The 21,455-nt window shown below is 37.5% G+C and overlaps 1 protein-coding gene across 1 annotated transcript in view; it reads right to left on the reverse strand.

Annotated features, from left to right (window-relative positions):
* The window catches only part of PITPNC1 (phosphatidylinositol transfer protein cytoplasmic 1), an 85,909-nt gene that overhangs the window by 40,128 nt on the left and 24,326 nt on the right, over positions 1-21,455 (reverse strand). Inside the window, exon 2 of the mRNA XM_064467352.1 lies at positions 2,651-2,799. Within this exon, the coding sequence (XP_064323422.1) occupies positions 2,651-2,799 (149 nt within the window). The remainder of the gene's footprint in view (positions 1-2,650; positions 2,800-21,455) is intronic.

Here is a 21,455-nt window from a genome sequence, read left to right on the forward strand (position 1 = left end):
GGGTAAATGTTTGAAACAGTTATGTTTAGATAATTGTGTCCAGAAAGTAAATTAACTTGCCATGTTAGCAAATATCTGAGGAAAATACAGAGTTTGGATCATTAAGGCTTATTTAACCACGATCTAACAACACATAAATATTGTATTTGTCCAGAGGCAAAATGCAGACGTTAGTAGATTATCTAAAGATTCAAAGTCAAGTGCATTGACTTTTGCTCTTTGATGACACTGCTCGAAACCAGATTCTTGTCTTTACATAAACCTTTTCTGTGTACAGTCTTTTAAGCAGCATTTTACATGCTGCATAATAGACTTCATTGTATCAGATCTTTTGTTTGTTTGGTCAGCCTCTGTCAGCCTCTCGTTATTACTATCTCTCTGCTCTTTCCCTTACCCCTGCTAAACTTTGCTCTGGTGCCTAAATAATAAATACCAGAGGATGCAGACTTTCAGCTTCTGAAAATAAAGCTCCAGCAGGAGAGAAGAGGCAGTAAACAATCCTGAATATAACTAAGGCTTACGCTGACAGTAGAAAATTTTACTAGTAATGTTTTTGTTAACCTACAGCTGCTCATTTTGGACTTTTTTTTGTTATTGTTGTTTTTAGCACATTTGCCTGTCTACCCATCTTCACCGGTACAGCACATCTCCAAAACAAATCATTTTATGAGCAAAACACACATTATACTCAGAGTTTCCAGCAAGTTACAGTCATAGACACAAATGAATTGTGCCAAGGGTCCAGAGAAAGAAAATATAATATTTCCATTTTAGCAGCACAGGTATCTGTGGATCACAGCCTCTTTTTTTTTTTTTTTTTCAACTGTCTTCCTTCCACAGATGAAGTTCAGTTTTTCAGCACATAGGGAAGAAATGTTTCTTAAAGGCATTCGAGCTGAAACCACTGGTAAGCAAGAAGACCCTCTGCAAGAATTAAAAGTATTATCAGGCAAGAAAAGAAAAATGAAAATAATGCACAAATCTGACCAAGGAACCATCACTGAATATATAAACTCAAGTTTCTTCAGGAGAGATCAGTCCAGGGCAAAATAAAGTGAAGCAAAGCCAGCAAGTTTATTAGGGCAATGGACCCTGGAAGATGAAAACATGAAGGAGAGAACTGTGCTGGTGTAAGGAGTCCTGTTCATCAAGGAAGGCAGGCAGAGAGGTTTTCAGCACATCTTGTATGGCAGCACATCTCCCTGAGCGAAGTCTTCCAGAGAGATCCTGGCCTCCCAGCAAAACCTATAGTTGCCTGAAAATTTGCTGATCCTTTCCACAAAGCTTTAACAGTACTGCAACAGCGGGTGGTATTGTGACACCAAAACCAGATTCAAATAGCAAATCTGGTGATGATTATCAACAAGTATTCATAATTATCATTAAACTCAGGGAGCCTGGCTTCCAGCATGCACCATAGCTTTAGGTAAACTTCCTAAGTTGTTGTAGGTGTGCAGATGTTCCTTGTCAATGTTTGTACCTGTCTTTGAGTAAGAGATCCTTTGTTCCACTGCCTGCACTCACAGAAACTACATGCTTCCCAAGTATGTCTTGTACATGCTTTCTAGGAGACAGTCCTTGCAGTTATTCTGAATTACCCTAAAGTGGTAATTCTGAGTATGCTTTTCAGTCCTTAAAGTTTTATCTGTTTTTAACAGGAAGGAAAGAAATATCCAGAAACATTTAAAAAAACCACCTTCTGGGAGCTCTACAACAGGAACACATTTATTGATTTTTCCCAAGTCCTGTATCTAGCCTGTGAGAGAACAGAGTTACAGTATCAATAATATTAAATGTTGGTGATATGTATATATATTATTGGATTGTGCGTGTGTGCGTGTGCAGCATTACTGGTGATTCAATTTAGCCTGAGTTAAGGTTAGATACGCCAGGTCTGCAGTGGAGGAGTAACTTGCAATGTAGAAGCAATAGCTATAGTGTTTCTATGCCCACTATGAAATGCTGTAGAGTTTCAGTTTAATAAAATGAAACAAGCTCAGGGGAATACAAAAACATCAGAAAAGCAGTGATACTCAATTAGATCAGCAGTAGTAAAAATGGGAACAGATTGAGCAATATATTTCAATGGACACCAAAAAAAAAAACAAAATTTAAAAACATTTCCAGCCTTTGAGTGTGGAGGCGTTGACCCTCGGCAGTATAATTTCACCATAGGAAGAGACACATATTTCATTTTAAGAAATGATGGAATATTTGGGAAACAAAAGCAATTTCTTCCATCATGTATTTAAGCTTATTATTTTGGTACAGAAAGTCATCATTGCACAAGCCTAATGGTCATTCATAATGACAATCACCAAAAATGCAGTACTGGCTTTGTGACATTATTGTGAAGTGAGAAACCCTTCACAGTGTGAAAGAAAACAAAAGTTCTGATTTGCAGTACATCCTTAACTTCAAGTTAAAATTCTTTCTCTTGGGAAAGATACTCTAGAAGAACTGACAACTAATCTCTCTATTTCAAGCCACCGGTCCATCCCACCTTCCTTCTTCCTGCAGCTACCAGGAAGCAGCATGTATTCGTGGGAACATGTTCTACTTGAAACAGAAAGGCTATTGACTGGAAGGGATATTCCTTGCAAATTTTTATTACAGCCCATGCTGAGAGGAACAGTTTCATTACACTTGCCTGTTGAGATAGACCCGTTTTTCTGTTAGCTGACCATTGCCATGATTTGGATCTTCATAGGGTTCATTCTGCACCACTTCCACACCTTCACCTCGGTCACTCTGCTCATGGCTATGCTTGCTTATCATGTACAGCTGTCCAATTCTGTACTGCAAAGCAAAATCAAGAACAATTTATTAGCTTTACATAATACATGTGTATTCAAAAGCCAGTAACATACAATGTAGTGGTATGTGCAAATAAAAGGTAGTTCAAGGGCAAAAACCAATATTTCGCAGCTTCGTTTAGACCTATGAGTCAGGGTCCTCCCATTATCTAATTAAGTCCAGGATGTCACTTGTGGTAAAACTAACAAAAAACACGTATACAGATGTAAAGAATTAGGCCAGGCCTTTATTTTTAGACTGTATTTGTAAGTATATGTTAGGAATAAACAAACAATCTACTGCTTCCACGTGCTGACATGCAAGGGGATTTTAACCAGCAGGTGAACTCTGAAAATTCTGTGGGACACCGGATTCTCATGTCATGCCAACACAACACCAAATAATGAAGTCCTGCATAAAGATTCAGGATAATTATTGCTGATTCACAGAAATAGGAGCGCCAGCACTTAAGAAAAAACTTACATAGGCTCAGAGTCCTTCAAAAAAGAAGTCTAAGATGAGTGATTTGGCAATGTTATTAAAATAAATTTAAGCAACTAAATGATCCTTTTTCTATAGGTTCTTGAGTTACTCAGGAAGCCAAAACCCAGGAGGGTTGACCCAACTTTGCTATCACAGAAGAATAAATTGTTGTACCAGCAATTGATTTTTTTTTTCTTTCTCAGTATGTCTGCATCTGCACCAGGGCTTTGGCCTCCAGAGAAATATAACAAAAAGTAAATCCTTGGACTTTCATTAGCAAAGATTTTAGAGTAAAATTGTACTTTCCCATACATTTTTCTGGTCTGAGATTTTACTCTCCCGTAAGTACTTTCCACATTCTTGAACATAACCCAGTTCTTAAAACAAAGTGTCTTTGGACCTATCCAGTTTTCTCCATTTGGATCCATCTCTCCCCCAAAGTAATTTATTTAGGCATATACATGCTAATCACTTCAATCACATCAATCATTTCAAATACAAAGAACAACCTGTTAATTTAGAGAATGGCTGAGCTACTACATAAGCTGCCAAGTACTAGCTCAGCATAAGCAAACAAAAACATAGTGACAGTCTGACCTCAGAAAACTGCAAGATTCTTGTGGTTATTACGTATTATAAACACCAATCCTATCACAGACTTTAAAAAGCCCAAAAAGCCTAAATCAAAAGAGCAATTAGCTGGGAAAAAAACCCCAAACCAATGCAGACCTTATTAACAACTGCCAGCAAGACAGTCTTACTAAATAAAATGATAAGGAATAGGATCATGGAGGGCTCCCTACAGAATCTTTGAATTCCACATAACCACAAGAAGGTAGGAAATTTAGAACTTGCATCTTGCAGGATCATTTGCTTAGGGGACAGGGATTTCACTTCTCCTAGCACTGAATGGGAACCTCCTGCTTCCTTGCCAGCCACACACTACAACAGTGAATCAAATGATTTGCATCAAAAAAGTGCCTTTCAACTGATAATTCCAAAGTACTAAAAACGCCTCAAGTTTATGAAAAGGTTCTTTAAGGGCAAAAGGGTGCTCTGGGGGGGATGAGGTGTCTTGGATCTATTTTCTTTTCCTCTAATCTAACTAGGTGAATTCAGTGGATTTTTTCCCCATTTTCTTTCTTGAAACATCTCCTCACAGTGAAGAACATAACCCAACTCTTAAAACCTGTTGGAACTACTAAAAAAGAGGACTGAGGTGGGGGGCGGGGGAAGATACGGTTGTCATAAAACTAGCGCATGTCATGTGGGTCGGGTCAATTAATTGTGAAAATGTGACCCTTGTAACATTTGGAAAAAAACCAGTAAATCTCTGCATAACTGCTGGCTATGCAACTCAGAGTGCCTGGAAATTCCAGTGTTATGCACATAATGCTTCTTCCTCTCCTTTCACCTCTTAATTTGTGAGGTTTGATGGTTTGGGTGTTTTTTTACTAACTTTGCAGTATCTACTCTCCCACTACATAGAAATGTTTCTAAGACATTCACTAAAATGATAAGTAGAATAATGCTCTTTAAACAATTTGATGCTGGCACTATCTCCTGCCTATATATTCAGCTTTCTCATCTCTGATACCTCATCCACACAAAATGTTCCCATTTAAGAGATAAGCCTTCAAATTATTTTTCTTGCTAATCAAGTTATCTGCCTTAGTCTCTACTGACTCCTTTTCTTCTCTGTCTCATCATATTTCACTATTTTGTCGTAATCTTCAAGGCTCTGAAGCGCTGCAGTCCACACACGTACCTTTAAACCAGTTCCATGAAAAATTGTAATCTCTTTTTTACTAACAATAAATGAATGCACTGGTACACAGTCAAGGTAAAGTTTGTGGACAGAGCTAGTATATTTTATTTGATCAACTAGTACAGTGGGAAAAAGGAGAACTTTCAGGCACATGAAGCTGTTCTTCAGGTCTGAAATCAAAGCAACATACTTCAAAAGCTGAATGCAAGTTGAGAAAAAATGCTTTGCCTTTAATTAGATATGTATCAATTAGACCACCTGAGAGTAAAGATGCTTACTACCTGTGGAGTGATAAGGATGTTAGAAAAGAGGAGAGGTGATAAGGTGCTTATCTGCTAATGGAAAGTAAGATATCAGTAATTTATAGCCTATGGAACATGAAAAGGTTAGGTGAGAAGGGGTGAGAGGAATTACCATTTGCCATAAAGCCAATATCTCTTTTGAGATCTCTCTCGAGATTTTCTTTATCCCATAAGGTTATGACTTTTAATTGCCATGGACATCTCTGGAAAGTGTTTCTTCATGACTGCACGTATCACTGCATGCTTTGATTTCCTACTTCCATGTAGTCCTTTGCAATCTTGCTCTCAGTTTTAATTGTCAGATACAGACCTCTCAGTTTCTGCTGGAAATATTGGCTCAGAAACATGAAGATGAACGTACATTCACACTGACTAACAATGGGGTTGTGTGAAAGCGTTCATTTGCTCCAGCATCATGAATCAGAGATATCCGCCTGTAACACCATCACAGGTTTTGCTAACAGAGATTATTGTTCTTTCATGGACCCATACTGCCATATAAAGGTAGCAAAATATCAAATCACAAAGACTGTAAATCAAGCTGAGTACATGGTTACGAGTGGATAAGCTGCATACCCGCAGCACTCCTCAGGTGATGTTCAGCGTTGTCAAATCGAAATTGCTTTACAGATGTTGACCAGTCAGTGCTTAAAGAAAGGTTCTACTTCTCTGATGAGACTCAAAGTCACACACACTCCAGTTATACCTAAGGTTTCACAGAAGGTATCCAAGGCAGCTCAGCGTGGTGTGTCTCACTTGGGAAAAACCAGAAGGCACCACAGCTGGTGCTGGACAGCCCTTCCACAGGAATCCCACCGGTACTCGCCTCTCCCCAGGTGGTGACTTTCCATACCTACGGATCTGACACCAGCCAAGTGGAAATATCCACCTTTCGTAACTATTTAAATGACTGCAGTCCATCTAGAAAGCAGCTGTGTTCTGCAAAAGAAATGTGCTTTTACGCATACTTCGAAGTAGCTAACTTGGCTCCTTTGTGTGCTATTCATTTGGTTTTATCTGGTTTATAAAATTTTAATATAATTCTAAAGCAGGATAAAAAAAAGACAACTTCCAAAATTATAGTACTTTAGTAAACCGAAGAGTAGACAACTATTATTTCAGATAAAATAACTTTTAAAAAAGTATACGTTTATATTTACATGAATGAAATCCAAAGCAAAGATGTGTCTCTCAGACCTTGCTGAAATTTAAATGTGTGGAAAAAAAAAGGCACAGCTTTTTCTAAGTTCTATCGATATGGTGGAGAAATATCACTTAAGAAACATTTTACAGCGGTAAGCAATACTCATTATTCCTGCAAGAGTAAACTGGTGTGCCACTCTTATTCATGTTGCTCTATCACAATCCAAATTTCAATGTTCTTAGCTGTAAGACAATTTTTCAAGGCCAGATACTGTTTCCAGGATGTCAGTAAAATTTCTGAATTTGATTCTGTAGAAAAGCTCTTTCTTTGAAAACTCTTCAGTTTAATAGGGGGAAACTTCTTCAGTATCAAAGGGGAAGAATTTCAACAAATGCACTGAACATGGAGTTAGAATTTTCTAAGGATATTGCCACACAGCTTTTGTAGTAGACTTGCTGTTTCTCTACTCCTAATGAGTTAGACATTGTCTCGGTGGTGACTTCTCTTTTCCTTCAACACGCAGATGGTGTTTGCCTATTGGGAGTTTAGTCATACAAGAAACAAGGTTTATATTAGCAACAGCATAATGATGGTCAATTTTATTTTGTTTAAAATTATAAGTGAGACCAGAATCACTGTTCTGGTGTTCTTGAGACAGGAAGGGAACCCCCTTCCTCCTCCCCTCCCCCTGAAAAACCCACAAAAAAAACCCCACCCCAAAACCAAACAAACCCCAAAAAGGGGGGGTCTACCCTACACATCCTTCATTTGTAGAACTCCCATAGTCTTCAGCAGAAGTTGCACAAGAAATCCTTGTACAATTTTGTCTGATTTTTTTTCAGCCTGACGGACTACTGCTCAGTTTTTTATTTAGTACTAGCCTTAGAGTACAACCTTTCAAACTTCATGTGGAATGCAAAAAGTAACGTTCTCTCAAAGGAGAAATTATGCCAAAGCTATCCATAATCTGAAATTTTTACACCATTCCTTGAAGTTCTTATCTGAATGCTCAAAGAAAATGTAATAGATTTATCACTGGCTTCATCTTAGATGGCATTTCTCATATTCAAAAGAATTGTTGAAACCTTTCATGTACCTTTACTTTTCTATAACTAGACTAAGCCATCAGGCGTGGTGCTGCCATTTCAATTTATGCAATTTATTGTTCTAAATCAGTAGTGAGATCCCTCCCTGCAATTAGAAGCTGCAGTCCAGAAGATGCTGAATGTCTTTTACACCTATTAAAGGTAATCACTGTTCAGCACACTGCATTTTGACAATAGAAAGTATTTCTCACGCAGTAATTCATGCTAAAACATGCCAGTGGCTCCTAGTCCTGTCCTCAGAAAACTGCAAAGTTAAAACAGAAAAAAAAGAAAACCAGCAACAACTAAACTGAAACAGACCTGTATTGGCGCACAAATGCGCTCCTTTGCAGAGGCAGCTATAAAGGGCACAGTCCTGCCTCCACTGATGGCAAAAGGTGCCACTGACCTCAATTTAGTAAAGATTTACTGCTAGCAAGAAAAAATAATGAATTAACTTAATCATCAGTTTTACTGGTCTAGCTACGCTGAATCCAAGGACATGGATTATGGCAAAATGGTAGCAATTTGATTAAGGAATTCTGATTTATATAATGCTGTCTCATTACTAGAAAACAATCTTAAAACGGACATATATTTTTGATATATTTTCCAGCCATAGTCTTTGGAAGACTCTTTGCGTGCTCCTTGGTGAATGTGTTCCAAGACTTCATTTGAAGTCACTTTATTTACTGAAAAGATTAATAGGAATATTATTCAGCACTTGTATAATAATTTCCATGTTTAGAATTATTTAAAGCAAGTTCTGATTACTCCTCAGGTTCCACCATGAGACAAGCATGGTGATCCCCAGGTAAGTTACTTGTCCAAACATGCATAGCCTGTCACTCCAAGCATTCTCATTAACAGCAATTTTAGAGAGGTATCTTATGTCTGGAATAACTTGTTTGAAAATGTACTTGTCTGAGTAACTATCTTTGTTTAGGAGGATACACTCAAGTTTCCTGTTGTGTGTTTTGTTCTGATGTTAGAAAGTATTGTTTTTGGGTCTCAGTCAAGACCTAAGCCCCACACTGCCATAAATACGTCAAGTTTACAGTTAGATATTGAAGACAGGCAAAGGGAGCATTATCCTTATTTCATATTTGATTAATTGAAACAAATTAAATTAATACCTCAGCCTTGAAAAATATGTCTGTGATAGAACAGGGACTTTAACCTCAATGCAGTGATATCCAGCTCAGTGGTTTTACCACAAGACACATCTGTATTTTTTTTAAATCCTAAACAGCAATTACTTAAACAGAAGCGGTTTCTCTTATCTCACTCACTGACTATAAATCCTTCATGTTATTGTTATTATTAGACATCATTCTGTCTGCCTTCTGAAATGGGTGAAGCCTAATGCATCCTCATGCTCATCTGGAGGTTAAAGCAGAGCCCTCACATGTGGGCAATTATAACACTGGCTGATAGAGCACCAAGATTGTGCCTTCTGAACCCCATACTTGTGTAGATGATGAGTCATAGCTATTAAGAATAATTTAAGAAAATCTTTTCCATGACACAAGCTCCAGGTTCTGACAAGGTGATCTGTTTTCCTTGTTATTAACATTCCTAGATTGGTTTTAACGAGCATAGAGGAAGGTACAATGTGCTGGTATTTGATGTTTCACGTACTGGTGGATTTACATTGGCTCCTGCTTGGCTTGTTTTTGAATTAGGTTTTTGTTTGTTCTGTTTTTGTTTCAGATGCACTTCTGGCTCTCAGAGCCACTACTTTGCAAACAACAGAAGGGACTATCTCTCTTGCCCAACAGTATATGTTAACCACCACCTCAAGGTTTTACTGCAGGACATTGCTACGGAGGGAAATCAGTCAGATGTGTCATCACTGCAGAGTTAGAAAACTTCTTGCTACTGAAATAACCATTCTCTTTGCCTAGATAGCCATGTGCAGGAAGAAAATAAACTCACTGGAAGTTGGAACTTGGAAGTCTCTCTTACATAGTGTAACTCAGCAGTGTAAGGTAGTAGCTTGTATTTCTAAAATAGCGATTTTCCTGGTAAAATAACTACATTGTGGGCTAGGGTCACGTTAAAACAGTATTGCTGATTTTGACTGCTGGGAAAATCTGCAAGGAAAGAATGAATAGTAAACAAAGAGGCAGAGAGGGCGTGTTCTTATAGCCCAGTGTAGTGTCTTGTGGAGATACCCAGACTACCGCTGAATTGACATTAAATCTCCCTTAGCCTGGCTGAACAGCAGTGTGGAGTCTATACTAACGCGTTATTTGACTTCTACTTTCTAAGCTAAGATGTTTAGAGCAAACTAGGCACCTTTGCACTGCATTCTCTTTGCCGTGTAGAAATATCCTAAGTGCAAAGTGTTTATGAACTGTTATTTTAAAATCCCTGCCCCTGAAGCACAAATATGAGAAAGGAGCTCCAGAAGCAAAGGTAGCTTTCTAAATTACTGTCTTCAAAAGCAAATCTATTTTTTACCTATACAACAGATCAGTCAACCTTCTGAAACAATAGAAGGATTGACTCGATACAAGAAGGAATACCACCAAAAATCTACACGACTGACCTTATACAGTTACAGGTTATGAGTGAGGTGCCACAGCTAAGTGAGTGCCATATTTCCAAGTGTCATTTTATCTTTGGGTTGATACATATTAGAGGTGTAGTTTGTCTTGAAAATCAGTTATAGGAAGCACCTGAATTGAACGAGGCAACACAGGAAACCACAGCAATGAGAAAAACGTGCACAGAAGAAAGAGCAAATCAAGACAGTATTCAGCAGCAACCAGTGGGACAAATAACAGATACAAGAGAATTAATGTTAAATATTTCAAAGGGTTATTTTGTCTAGAGATGATTTTATGTCATTAATGCCATTACTGCTCAGGACAGTAATCTGTGTAAAACTTCCTACATCAATTGAATAGTAAAGATTAAATTTCTGGCAAAATGCCGTCCCTGTTACAGGACGTCCATTGCTTCATCACAGTAAAAATGAGGGAACCGACCTTGCCTGTGTAGTAGTTTGCCTGTCCAGTAGTCCTTAGACTAAATTAAAGCTAAGACAGGAAACACAGAATGAACTATCAGGAAGGCAACAGTACTTTCTGGACTAGCATACAATGAATGGTTTAAAGTAATTTCATTTACAAAGACAGTCAGATGAACAAGGTCTATAGAAAGCTTTAGCAGGAAGGCTATAATAACAACTATAAACATCTAGGTCCTAAAATTTGAATGCAAATAAGAAGCACTGTTGTGATTTGAGGCTGTAGAAAACTGTACAAGTCATTTAGTGGTATAAATATCACTTACCCCAGTACCATATAAAGAATCTGACTAGTTAGAGTTGGACTTGAGATTTTTTTTTCAATTAATTCCTGCGTGCATCTGTGATGCACAATGCAGTACACATCTGCTGACTTGCATTAGCAGTCTTCTTTAGTATTGCCCAAATTCATGGGAACATGCTTTTGTAGCCTCACAAACAGTTGCAGCAGAACAGTTGACTTTGCACACTGCAAAGTGCAATTCTTACTGCTTTCATAGAAGAAATTACATCCTTAAGATATTTTATCTGCTTAAATTCCTATGGATGACAATTCAGCAAGAACATATTGGACGTTCAGAAAGGCAATATCCTCCTCTAGTATTTTCAGCTAAAGAAACATGGCCTACTTGAAATTTGCAATGTCCTGGCACGTAATGGCTTGCAAGCTAAATCAGTGATACTGAAGTCAACAGGAGCGGGTCCAGATCTGTAATTAATAGGCGTCCAAATAAAATCAAAATAAATGAAAATTAAGTTGCAAATTTTCAGTTTGCATGCAAATGTTTCACTAAATATAGCTCATGTCCTGTTCAAATGGTAGTAATTTTATTTCCATACCAGCTGTACTATTTTAAAAAGCCAGCTGTTTATCCTGAGTGTACAAGCTCATGCCATTTTTAAGAATCAGTTTTTATTAACAATGTTTTACAGTGAGTCATCAGGTTAAATTTTTCAACTGTTTGCACTATGTGCTCTTTACATAAATACCAATTATATTCTATTATTTAGATTTATGAAGATAGATGCATTTCCTACAAAGGATGCATACAAATTTTCAGGAGGCTGTCTAAAATGTCCGCTCTTCACAAAAACAGAAAGAACAGCTAAAAGGGACTTACTATGTTGCTTAACCACTTATAACCAGTCTGTCAGTAATGCATACTGAGACACTCTTCACATCTGCTGTTCCCTATTTATGAGTACCTGTCTCTGATTAAGCCACAAATATGTCATGACTTAATTGCAGCTTATTGTTTTTCAGGCACAATTCACTTTGCCTTACAGTGCAAAGCTGGTTTGATAACTATCAAATACTATTGATGCTTCTTCTAAGCCAATACAAAAGTACATTTTATTTGTTAGCCACAATTCATTCATGAGATTGTAGTTCATTTGAAGGCTGAAGCTCAAGAAGCTGTTTAGTAAATCTCTTAAAATATTAACTTAGAATGTAGTAAAATAAAGTAAAACTTAACATCATTTTTTGTAGTGGTTACTAAAGTTTTTTTAGTAACACAAACCCTTTTCCTGATATTCCAGGTAAATACTATTTCCATTTCAGATATTCCAAGAAAAGTCAGAATGGAAAAGCATAGGCTTCCTTCTTGATCACTGTCACTGATCTCTTCAGCAGGATGCACTACCCCTACATACAGGGTGACACATGAATCTATTTTGTTTGCAGTGAAAAGTAACATTCTCCATGGATTAGTGATGGTGATCAAGAAGCTTGCTTTACTTAACCAGACAGCAAACACTCTTACGTGTTTTTCCACTAAAATAAAAAAGATCTGGGGAGAAAAAAAAAAAAGAGAAGAAACGAAACTTGTGCGCTGTGCATATTAAACACATTTTTGTTGGCTAGAGAAAGGAAATGCTGTGGACAGCCAGACAATGCAACGTGTCAAAGCGCCTGAGCCACAAAGCTGAGTTCGAACATAAAGATTAACATCTCTGTTGTGCAGGATTAAAAAAAATATTTTAATTCCGCTCAGTTTAAGCTGGGAGTATTCAGAGTTGCATACATCGTTCGACCCTTTCAAAATTCAATAGAGTGCAGAAATGGACTTGGGAGTTAAGTTTATCTTTAACTACAAATGGACCAAGCACGTGTGCATCTAGTCATACTTCTATAAATTATTTTTCTCTATTCGCAAGGCTAATGGTATTTGCTTAATGTTTAAGTAGAACTTCTTTCCCCTCAGGCTACCTTTCTCTAATTACTCTTCTTCAGTAATTACTCATTTCTGTGACACATAAAAATCTCTCTCATACCGAAAACATCAACTTTCAAGTGCAGAGAACTTGATGCTTTCAGTAAAAAATTTTGCCTGTAAATTTTGATTGTAGAAGCACCAAAGACACTACAAAGGATTCCATAAACTTTGCCAGAATCACAGAGGGGAGTAATTCTGCAATTGCAGGCAAGCAAGCTCCTTATGATACATTTTAGGCAATAAAATTCTGCCTACAAATATGAAAAAAAGGAGAACTTTCTGAGGATACACAATATAAAATAAAAAAACCTGAGCGTCAGAATTACTATTTACAAGCTGAACAAGACAAATCCAACCTGCCTTCTGAAATCTTATTAATAAAACAATGAAATTGCTTACTACCTCCAATGAAAAAAAAAATATTCACAGTCCAGAATATTTCATTTGATTGTTACAAAAACTTCATCTTACTTTCTGATCTAAAATAAAACTAACTTCAATTTTATTTAAAAAATGCACTCATTTTATGCCTGCATTATGCAGATAAAAATAATGATAGATACAATTCTGTGTCTGCAAATAGCTGAGGTCACCCCTGCACCTCTGCGCCTAACCTAGAGATTAGGGTGATGAAGATATTAAGGTTATCTAAAGTCATCTGATGAAAGGAAATACATGAGAGCAGGACTTGAATTATATAAGAAGGAAATGAAGACATACTTTCCTCCTTGTTTCCAAATCTATAAGATAAACTGAAATCTCAAAACTAAAACCAAAAGAAGATACAGGCTTTCCATTCTATTTTGTTAGAACAAACGTTTGCAAACTAAGTGCCTACTCTATAAATCTGCCAGTAAGAAAAAACCCCATGTTGAAATAAGTCACTACCGTAGCAACTTACTACTTTTGCACTGATGCCTTTTTTACATGCATGAAGTCTCTAATAAATCTAGTAAGTACAAGGGGAGAGATCTGTTTGCTTGCTATTGGCTTATGGAAAATGAAAACTGCAGCCAAATAAACTCTTGGGCAAGAAACGTGAAGTTTGCTGCAGAACGCAAAGCAACTGTGGCATCCGTGGAGAGCACACACTGGAGAAGTGAGGATGCTCGGGACAATTTGTGCCTGCCATCTAATGTCTTTGTCTAGACTAATTAAAAAATACAGAACCTTTAATTTAAAACTTTTCCTCCTTGAAGGTGTAAGCACTTTTATAATATACGGATGAGTAGAATTGCTGCTTTCCAGCACCACAGAGAATGAAGCTCTTATGTAAGCGTAAGTAAAATTTCCAGGAAGGACCACATTCCTGACTAGAGACTCCCGAGCTTCCAGATCAGACATTTTTTCAATACTACATGTAGAATAAAGGGAGCATGAAGGCAAAGAATTACTGCCATGGGACTCCATAGGCTTAATTCAATTTTATCATAATCCAGAAATGTGAAGCTGGATGGTCTCCAGATGATTTTGACAGACGGTATCACACCATTAAGCATTCTACTAGTGCTTATCTGTTTTCTGACCAGTGTCAGATCTCAAACAAATCCCGGAAGGAAAGTCTAGAACATTACAAACACAACCAGCACCTCTGGAATAGAACTTGGAAACAGTACAGAGGGAGGTACAGAAAACTACAGCAAAACTCCATATTTTAACCAATTCAGAAGAATTACACAGGTTCATCCTACTTCTGAAGATCAGAGAAACAAAACCTTTTAAAACACATATCTTTATAGTGCATGAATTTTAAAAATCCTACTACCAAAATCTCAAATTCAATATTCTTTCACATTCACTTTTAATTATCGTATCTGCAAAATGCCAGTGAATATTTTAAAGCTGATATCAAACTAATGCATACTGTATGCCATAATATATTATAAATAATACAACATAATTATTCTGAATAATCCAGTAAATTGAAAGACTGCAAACCAACTTACAGCAATTTCATTAAAAACTCAAGCATTCACAAGGGTCCAAACATAACCCCTTAAAACATCACATAGTCAAAATACATCATTATAAGCATACACACAGAAAGGTATTACCTTTCTCTAAGGAAGTTACCCATACTAACAGAGTTAAAGTGATCATGCTTGGGTCAAACGGGGTATAATTTCTCAGGCTTGTACAACAAATAAATATCTCTATATTCTGCAGGGACACCAACAGTCTTGTTATACGGGAGCTGTAGGTTGTAGCTGGCAATTTATCAGTGAAGATATGCAGCCTATAAGAGGATCCAATGCTACAAATGGAGCCCTGACAATATACCAGAGAACTAAACACTCTTCTAGGACACATATTCCTGCTCTGCCTCTGCTGGATACCAGCAACAGCAGTAATGATGACCAGCAACAGCAGAACGAGTAGCTCCTGGTTCTGTGCTGGGCTGTGCACTCTTCTGAAGCAGCTTGTATATCACAAGTAACAGATAAGACAATTTCTTGGTACTTGTAAGTGGGAATATCTTTCTTTCCACCACAAAGAATTTTCTTTGGTGTTCAAACTTTCTGCAGCAGAGAAGTTTCTGAAAGACCACTTAGGCTGGAACAGATCCTGTTGAGTTCAATGTGAAGACTCTCCCGTTGACTCCAGAGAGCTTTGTACGTAAGAGAACAAACAGCTTTTTTGCACTTTCTACTCCAAAGTTAACCACTTCCTCATTAGTTAGAGCCAGCTGCGTCATTTGGAACGTATCCTTTGGGTATAAGAGTTCATGGTGTACAGTAGCACCAGGGAATAAAGCTGAAAACCATAACAACAAAATGTATAAATAAATAAGATCTCTTTATGGAGAACCTGGTTTTCTTCCTCCACTTCTTCAGACCACAGCACAGTGCTCTGCAATAGATATGCAATTAGAGTTTATGCAACTACTCTGGGCTGTAATCTGCTATCAAAGACACATGTTTCAAATGGAAAACATATAGCTCAAAGACTTCAAATGCATACACATTAGAAAAAGCTGGTTTTGTACAAAAGTCAGAGAATTAATCTGGAGCATTCCGCTGTAGACCTCAATAATTGAAAAAACAAAACCGCACCACACAAAAGGTAAACAAAAACCCCCTCACCATAGCCTAAAGATACAGTTAAAAAGATATCTTTGCTTCCTTCCTGCAACCCCATGGCCTTCTACTACCCGAACAACAAACTCTCAACAAGTCATTGGTTCAAACTCAGAGAGAGGAAGTGGTTGCTGTGGCAATGGCAACCCAATGAAAGCTCTTTGTCTAATACATTTTAATTTTTATAGCATGCAGAAAGAGCAGACAGCAAGAACACAAACTTGTTGCATGCTGACATAGCTTGACCTTCCTCTAGTTCATCACCTGCTTGTTTGATAAACTCATTACTTTTCACAGAAATAAAGAATTCAGAAAAGTTTATAGAATTCTTTGACATGTACTACGTGGCTGTAAGTTATTCCTCAGGAAACACAAAAAGGTATAATTAAAGAAAAGAACAGAAGAAAAGACTAAAATGTGAACGAGTCTCACTAAAAATGTCCATGCCCGAACTGGTTTCATAGGTCAGGCAGTAATCAAATGTCACTCTAACATACTTTTAAATGCATATGGTTCAGGCAAACATTCATAACTGCATAACAGCATGACTTTTAGGTTCAAACATTGCTTTTATACTGTTTTAGATGGGCTCTACTATTTCTACAGGCATGAGTGTGAAGCATTTTTATGAAATCATTTTTTATTCTAAAAACTTGATGAAGTTTTGTTAACCAGATGATGCTAAACTTTAATGTGAATACTCAGTGCTTTATTCTACAGCTCAAAGGCTAGGCAAATGCATGTTGAAGAATTTCCTGTCTAACAAACTTAAGTGCTCTGGTGCACTCTCTCTCAGAGTTGTTTTAATGCAAATCTCTCCCATGTTTGAAAACTTTTGGGTGGGAAGGGAGGGAGGGGATGTCACACTATCTACTAGGTGTTCCCCAAACAGGGAGGACTCTGGAATGCAGTATCTTAAGCAGGGCCTGGGGTCTGGAACTTGTCTAGGAATAATTTAGCTAGGTAGTTCAGAGAATAAGTTTAACAGGAGCTCATGGCAAACCGTTACTGCAGGATCCACACTGCCACTTTCCAGCCACTTGTTAATCTTTTTAATATCCCATTCTTCCTTCTCTTACATCCACTGAATAGAATGAATACATATAAGGAATGTTAATGGTTAATTATCCAACTCTGAAACCTAAATTCTCTATTTCTCTTTTTTGTTGTTGTTGTTTTGCCTTGTGCTCGGTGCGGACTGCACAATTCTCCTGAGAAGCAGATAACCATCTGGGCAGGCAGTGCACTCTGAATTCCTCGCTGCCATGGCTGAACTGCTATCCAGCACCTCAGGCTAATTAAAGCTACACAGTGTCACAGCAGAGTAGGCATATTCTTCAGCTGCATCTTCCTTGATCATCAGGATGTGATACACCTGATTCCCAATCTCGGATTATCAAAGCCAGTCCCTGCCGCTGCAGACAAGCAGGCTAAACAGCACTTGTTGAATATTTTCTTCTATCCAGGCTGCAGACAATCAGTTAAAAACACATAAATTAAGGCATAAAATTCTACTCTTTGATTGAAAGGATGGTAATGAGAAATTTACTGTCTCAACTGGTCACAACTGTCACTGAGAGCCAGCTATCAGTTTGGCTCTGTGGGAAGCTTGCGGTGTTACATCTGTTGGAGCCAAATGGTTGTCTTGCTGTGAGCACAAATGCTGACAAGCAGGGCAATATGTGGGAAGAAATCTGGCATTTCCAGTGGGATGCATCCATGTGTACAAGCGGTTAGGGGTTTATATGCTCAAAGTGTACATACTCTAGTTGACTACTCTAAACCTGTTGTGCCCATTCTCTTACCACGATTCTGAGTAGCTGAATGTAACCTGGATGTCCAAACAACTCACACCAAGTCAACAGCTAAGATACATGAATGAAGTTACTTAATAAAGAAGTAGTACCTCGGCTATTACAACAACATAGAACACAGTGCAGTGGTCTTGAAAATAACATTTAATCCCAAAAGGGGAAAAAAAAATTTAAAAATCAAACCAGATTTTTTGATTGCAACTTATTTCTTTAAATTTAAAATTGGATAATCAGTAAATACTATTTTAAAATATTTAAGATGTTTAAAGTGAAGCCTGAACACAGAAGAGGACTTAGTGTTGCAAAACAAAGGTCATTTAGGGAAAGGAAAGATGCAAGACTGCATTCAAGTCTGCTGGATGACAATAAAGTGCTTTCATACCATTTTCCCATGGCTCTTAGTGATATTAAAACTAGAGTCTGGGAAGCATGACTGATTGTTGCTTTATTTTCTTATTCTTTCAATAATTTCCAACACATAAACACATAGTGACCATCACCATAGAATATAAAAGGTTAGATCTGCAACCAAATAAGCCTTCCAAAAAGGCAAACAGTGTGTTTAATTCAGCTGAATTTAGTGAAGGGTCAGAGGCCTTCTTTTACACTCAGAGGATTCCCATCACCTAGTTCTTTCTGAGTTACTGAGAACAAATAGAAGATTTGTATTATAGCACCTGAATGATGGTGTGCAGAAGAGGGGAAATGAAGTCAGAGTTTCAGCCTTGGGTTCATGTTTGCTAGTTTTTCCTGTATCACCTGGCTATACTGCCTCAACAAACACCAGAGTTCCACACAGAGCAAGTGTGGGTCACATAGTTCCCTCCCATTGGTGCAAATCTAGCACATCCAGCTCTCGTATCAGCATTCCACCTTCCTGGACTTCTTTTTTAGGTACAAAATATGGTAGAGAGAAAAAGGATGATTATATAGCATTATAGATCTGACAGGCTCTTGGTAGCTATAGGAAACCTCCTGAGCTACACTGACACAGGACTGGGTTCAGAATCCACTACCTGATGCTGGCTCCCTGAAGGTCACTTCATTTTCTGTGCCAGAGCTCACACAACAGGGGGAACCAAGCTTTCTATATGCTGCCTTGATTTGGTAAGGCTGTTTTCTTAAAAAAAGACCTTAGTTTTTCCTATGCGCCATAACGTATGCTACAGAAAGAGACACAACGTACTCTTCTACAGCCAGAAGGTTGGAATTTGAGGCTTGCTATTTATACTGTTATTCTCATCTTTTACTCTGCCACAAGGCCCTGACAACCCCAACTATTCGACAAATGACTTCCCTGTCGCAAAGAGAGCCAGAATGACTAAAGATTCATTCATATGAATAAATGCCTGTGAAGGATCAAGTTTCCTAATTTATTTTTTTTTTGACCTGTGAAAATGAAAGGATAATTCAGTATTTCATTACATCAGGAAGATAAAACTAGTGTTGGTTTTCCACTTACTATTAAAGGTAATCATGCAGGGCTGAAACCATATACTATTCTTTGCCATTCCAGTTTTTAGATTATTTTCTTTCCCTTTCCATCTATTGGTGAGATTTCTATCACAAAACTATCAACCTTTACAAAATGGATGCTTTTATCTTTGCAGCTAAGGTGTTTGTGCAGCTAGTATGATGTGAAACAGTTCTCCACATTACAGTACATTTGCCACGTGATTAACTAGAAGATGTCGCTGTGGCACTATTTCATCTTTGTGAAGACATGCATTCAGGGCAACAATGGAGCGCAGTATGCACTTTCTCAAGTATAGAAATGCAAGCAATCCCAAAGGGAAACTTGCAGAGACATGCTTGCCTCTCCACTCATCCGTAGATGAAATGTTCCATTAAAGCCATCTGACTGACATTTCTCCTTCCAGTGACACCAGAAAGAAAAAGTGCCATTAAATGAATTTTCAGGTCACCATCAAATATTGGCTTTAAATAATTTTCTAGATGTCGCATTAAGCTCTTGGAAATTCCTAAAATTGCAATTGGGTCTGCAAGTATACAAAGCAATGAACAAAAATTTTATATTTAATCTTTTCAGAAATACACTAAAACATTGGAGAAATTAATCTCAGCCTCTCAGAGAACACCATCAGCTTAAAGATCTGTATGAACAGCTATTAAGCGAGAAGCTCAAAGAAGTGGTACAACCTAAAATTTTTCTTCAAATGAAAGCTGAGATGTGTTTTTAGAAGGTTCTATGAAAAGGATGCTCAAAGAAGATGAGATTTAAGGGACAGCAAATAATTCATCTGTGAAACAACATGAAAATAATATAAACCACCACAGATATTTATGGAGTGCCAGCTCAGTGTGGACTGATTTGCTTTGTCGAATTGCGCTGTGCTACCATGGCTAGATTGTTTCCCACACCCAGGCTAACGTTGCAGATAATCCAGCTGTAGATAACTGACTGCAATACAGCACTCAGAAGTGCACCTATAGCTCCTTCTTAGCTTTTGCTAACTTGGACTTTTTATTATTATTTTTTGGTGTAAAAGATAAAGGAGCTTATAGCTGAAGCCAAACAACCATTCTCAGCTCCTACGGATCTGTATTTGACTTGAAGATGGCTGTTGCCTTGATGAATCTGGCCTAAAATACCATAAGCAGCTGCCGGTTTCATTTAATCAAATATTGCTCTGACAATAATTCCAGTGAAGCCAGTTCAGTGAATGTGCTGTGCATTTACTAGCTGTACTGTTTATATTACTAGCAACAATGTTGATATTGTAGCAGGTCATTGCCAGTTAAGTAAAACACAGTTTATGTTACCATCAACTATTTATTTTAACATTGACCTAGGCAGTACATTGGGTAAATAAGTAGCAGTATTTCTCTGTTAACAGAACTGTATTTAAAATATATGCCATCAGTAATAATAATATGAAAATGAACCACTTAGATTGAAGAGATACGTATCTAAAGTATAAGCAGAGCAAGTCACAGATTACCTATCATTAAGCGTGCTGACAACTTCCATTAGAAGAGATTGTTCTCTGGTGGGTAGCAACTCTGCTAAATTTTAGTTGCATTAATGTTTTACTGTGTCTACTTTAGGATCAGAAAGCTGAAATCAAAATGGCTCAGCGATGTTTCAGTTGCTGGTAAGAATAATAGTAATTATTAAATAAAAAAGATTCATTGTATTAGAAATAAATGTTGTAATTTTTTTCCTTTGGAAGGCTCTCATGCCTAGAGTGGTCTTGAAAAGGGACTTGAAATTCAACAGACATACAGCCTTTGCATAAATACCTATCCTATGCTGTTCACATGAAAATCTATTAATATTTAGCCCCTTGGCTAAATATAAACCTTTAAATTTAAGCCTTTGCAAATACATTTCCATATTTTCAACAGAAGCTTTTTAGAGCTCTCCAGAAGAATTATCAAAATATGTACCTACTGCACACTGTCACGCTTCTCAGATCCTACTATATATAGGATATAGGTTTTCCTTGCATGTTGTCACACTTTTGTCTGTTGCTTATTCTCCTCTATCATATGCCATCATGTACATTTTAAATTATTATTTTATCCATTACCCTCCCTTATCTCAAGTGCAGAAGTCTGTGCTGTGCTTCTCAAGGTTCCAACACTGACGATACTACAGAAAACAGCTCACACAAGGCCATATAGTCAAGGTTTTTTTTTCTCAGAATGTTTTAAATACTTGTAAAGGTAGACGCTCAAGAGTTAGGAAAAATGATGGATGGCTTAT

The sequence above is a fragment of the Phalacrocorax carbo genome, chromosome 16 (assembly GCF_963921805.1).
Source record: "Phalacrocorax carbo chromosome 16, bPhaCar2.1, whole genome shotgun sequence".
Classification (NCBI taxonomy): Eukaryota; Metazoa; Chordata; class Aves; order Suliformes; family Phalacrocoracidae; genus Phalacrocorax; species Phalacrocorax carbo.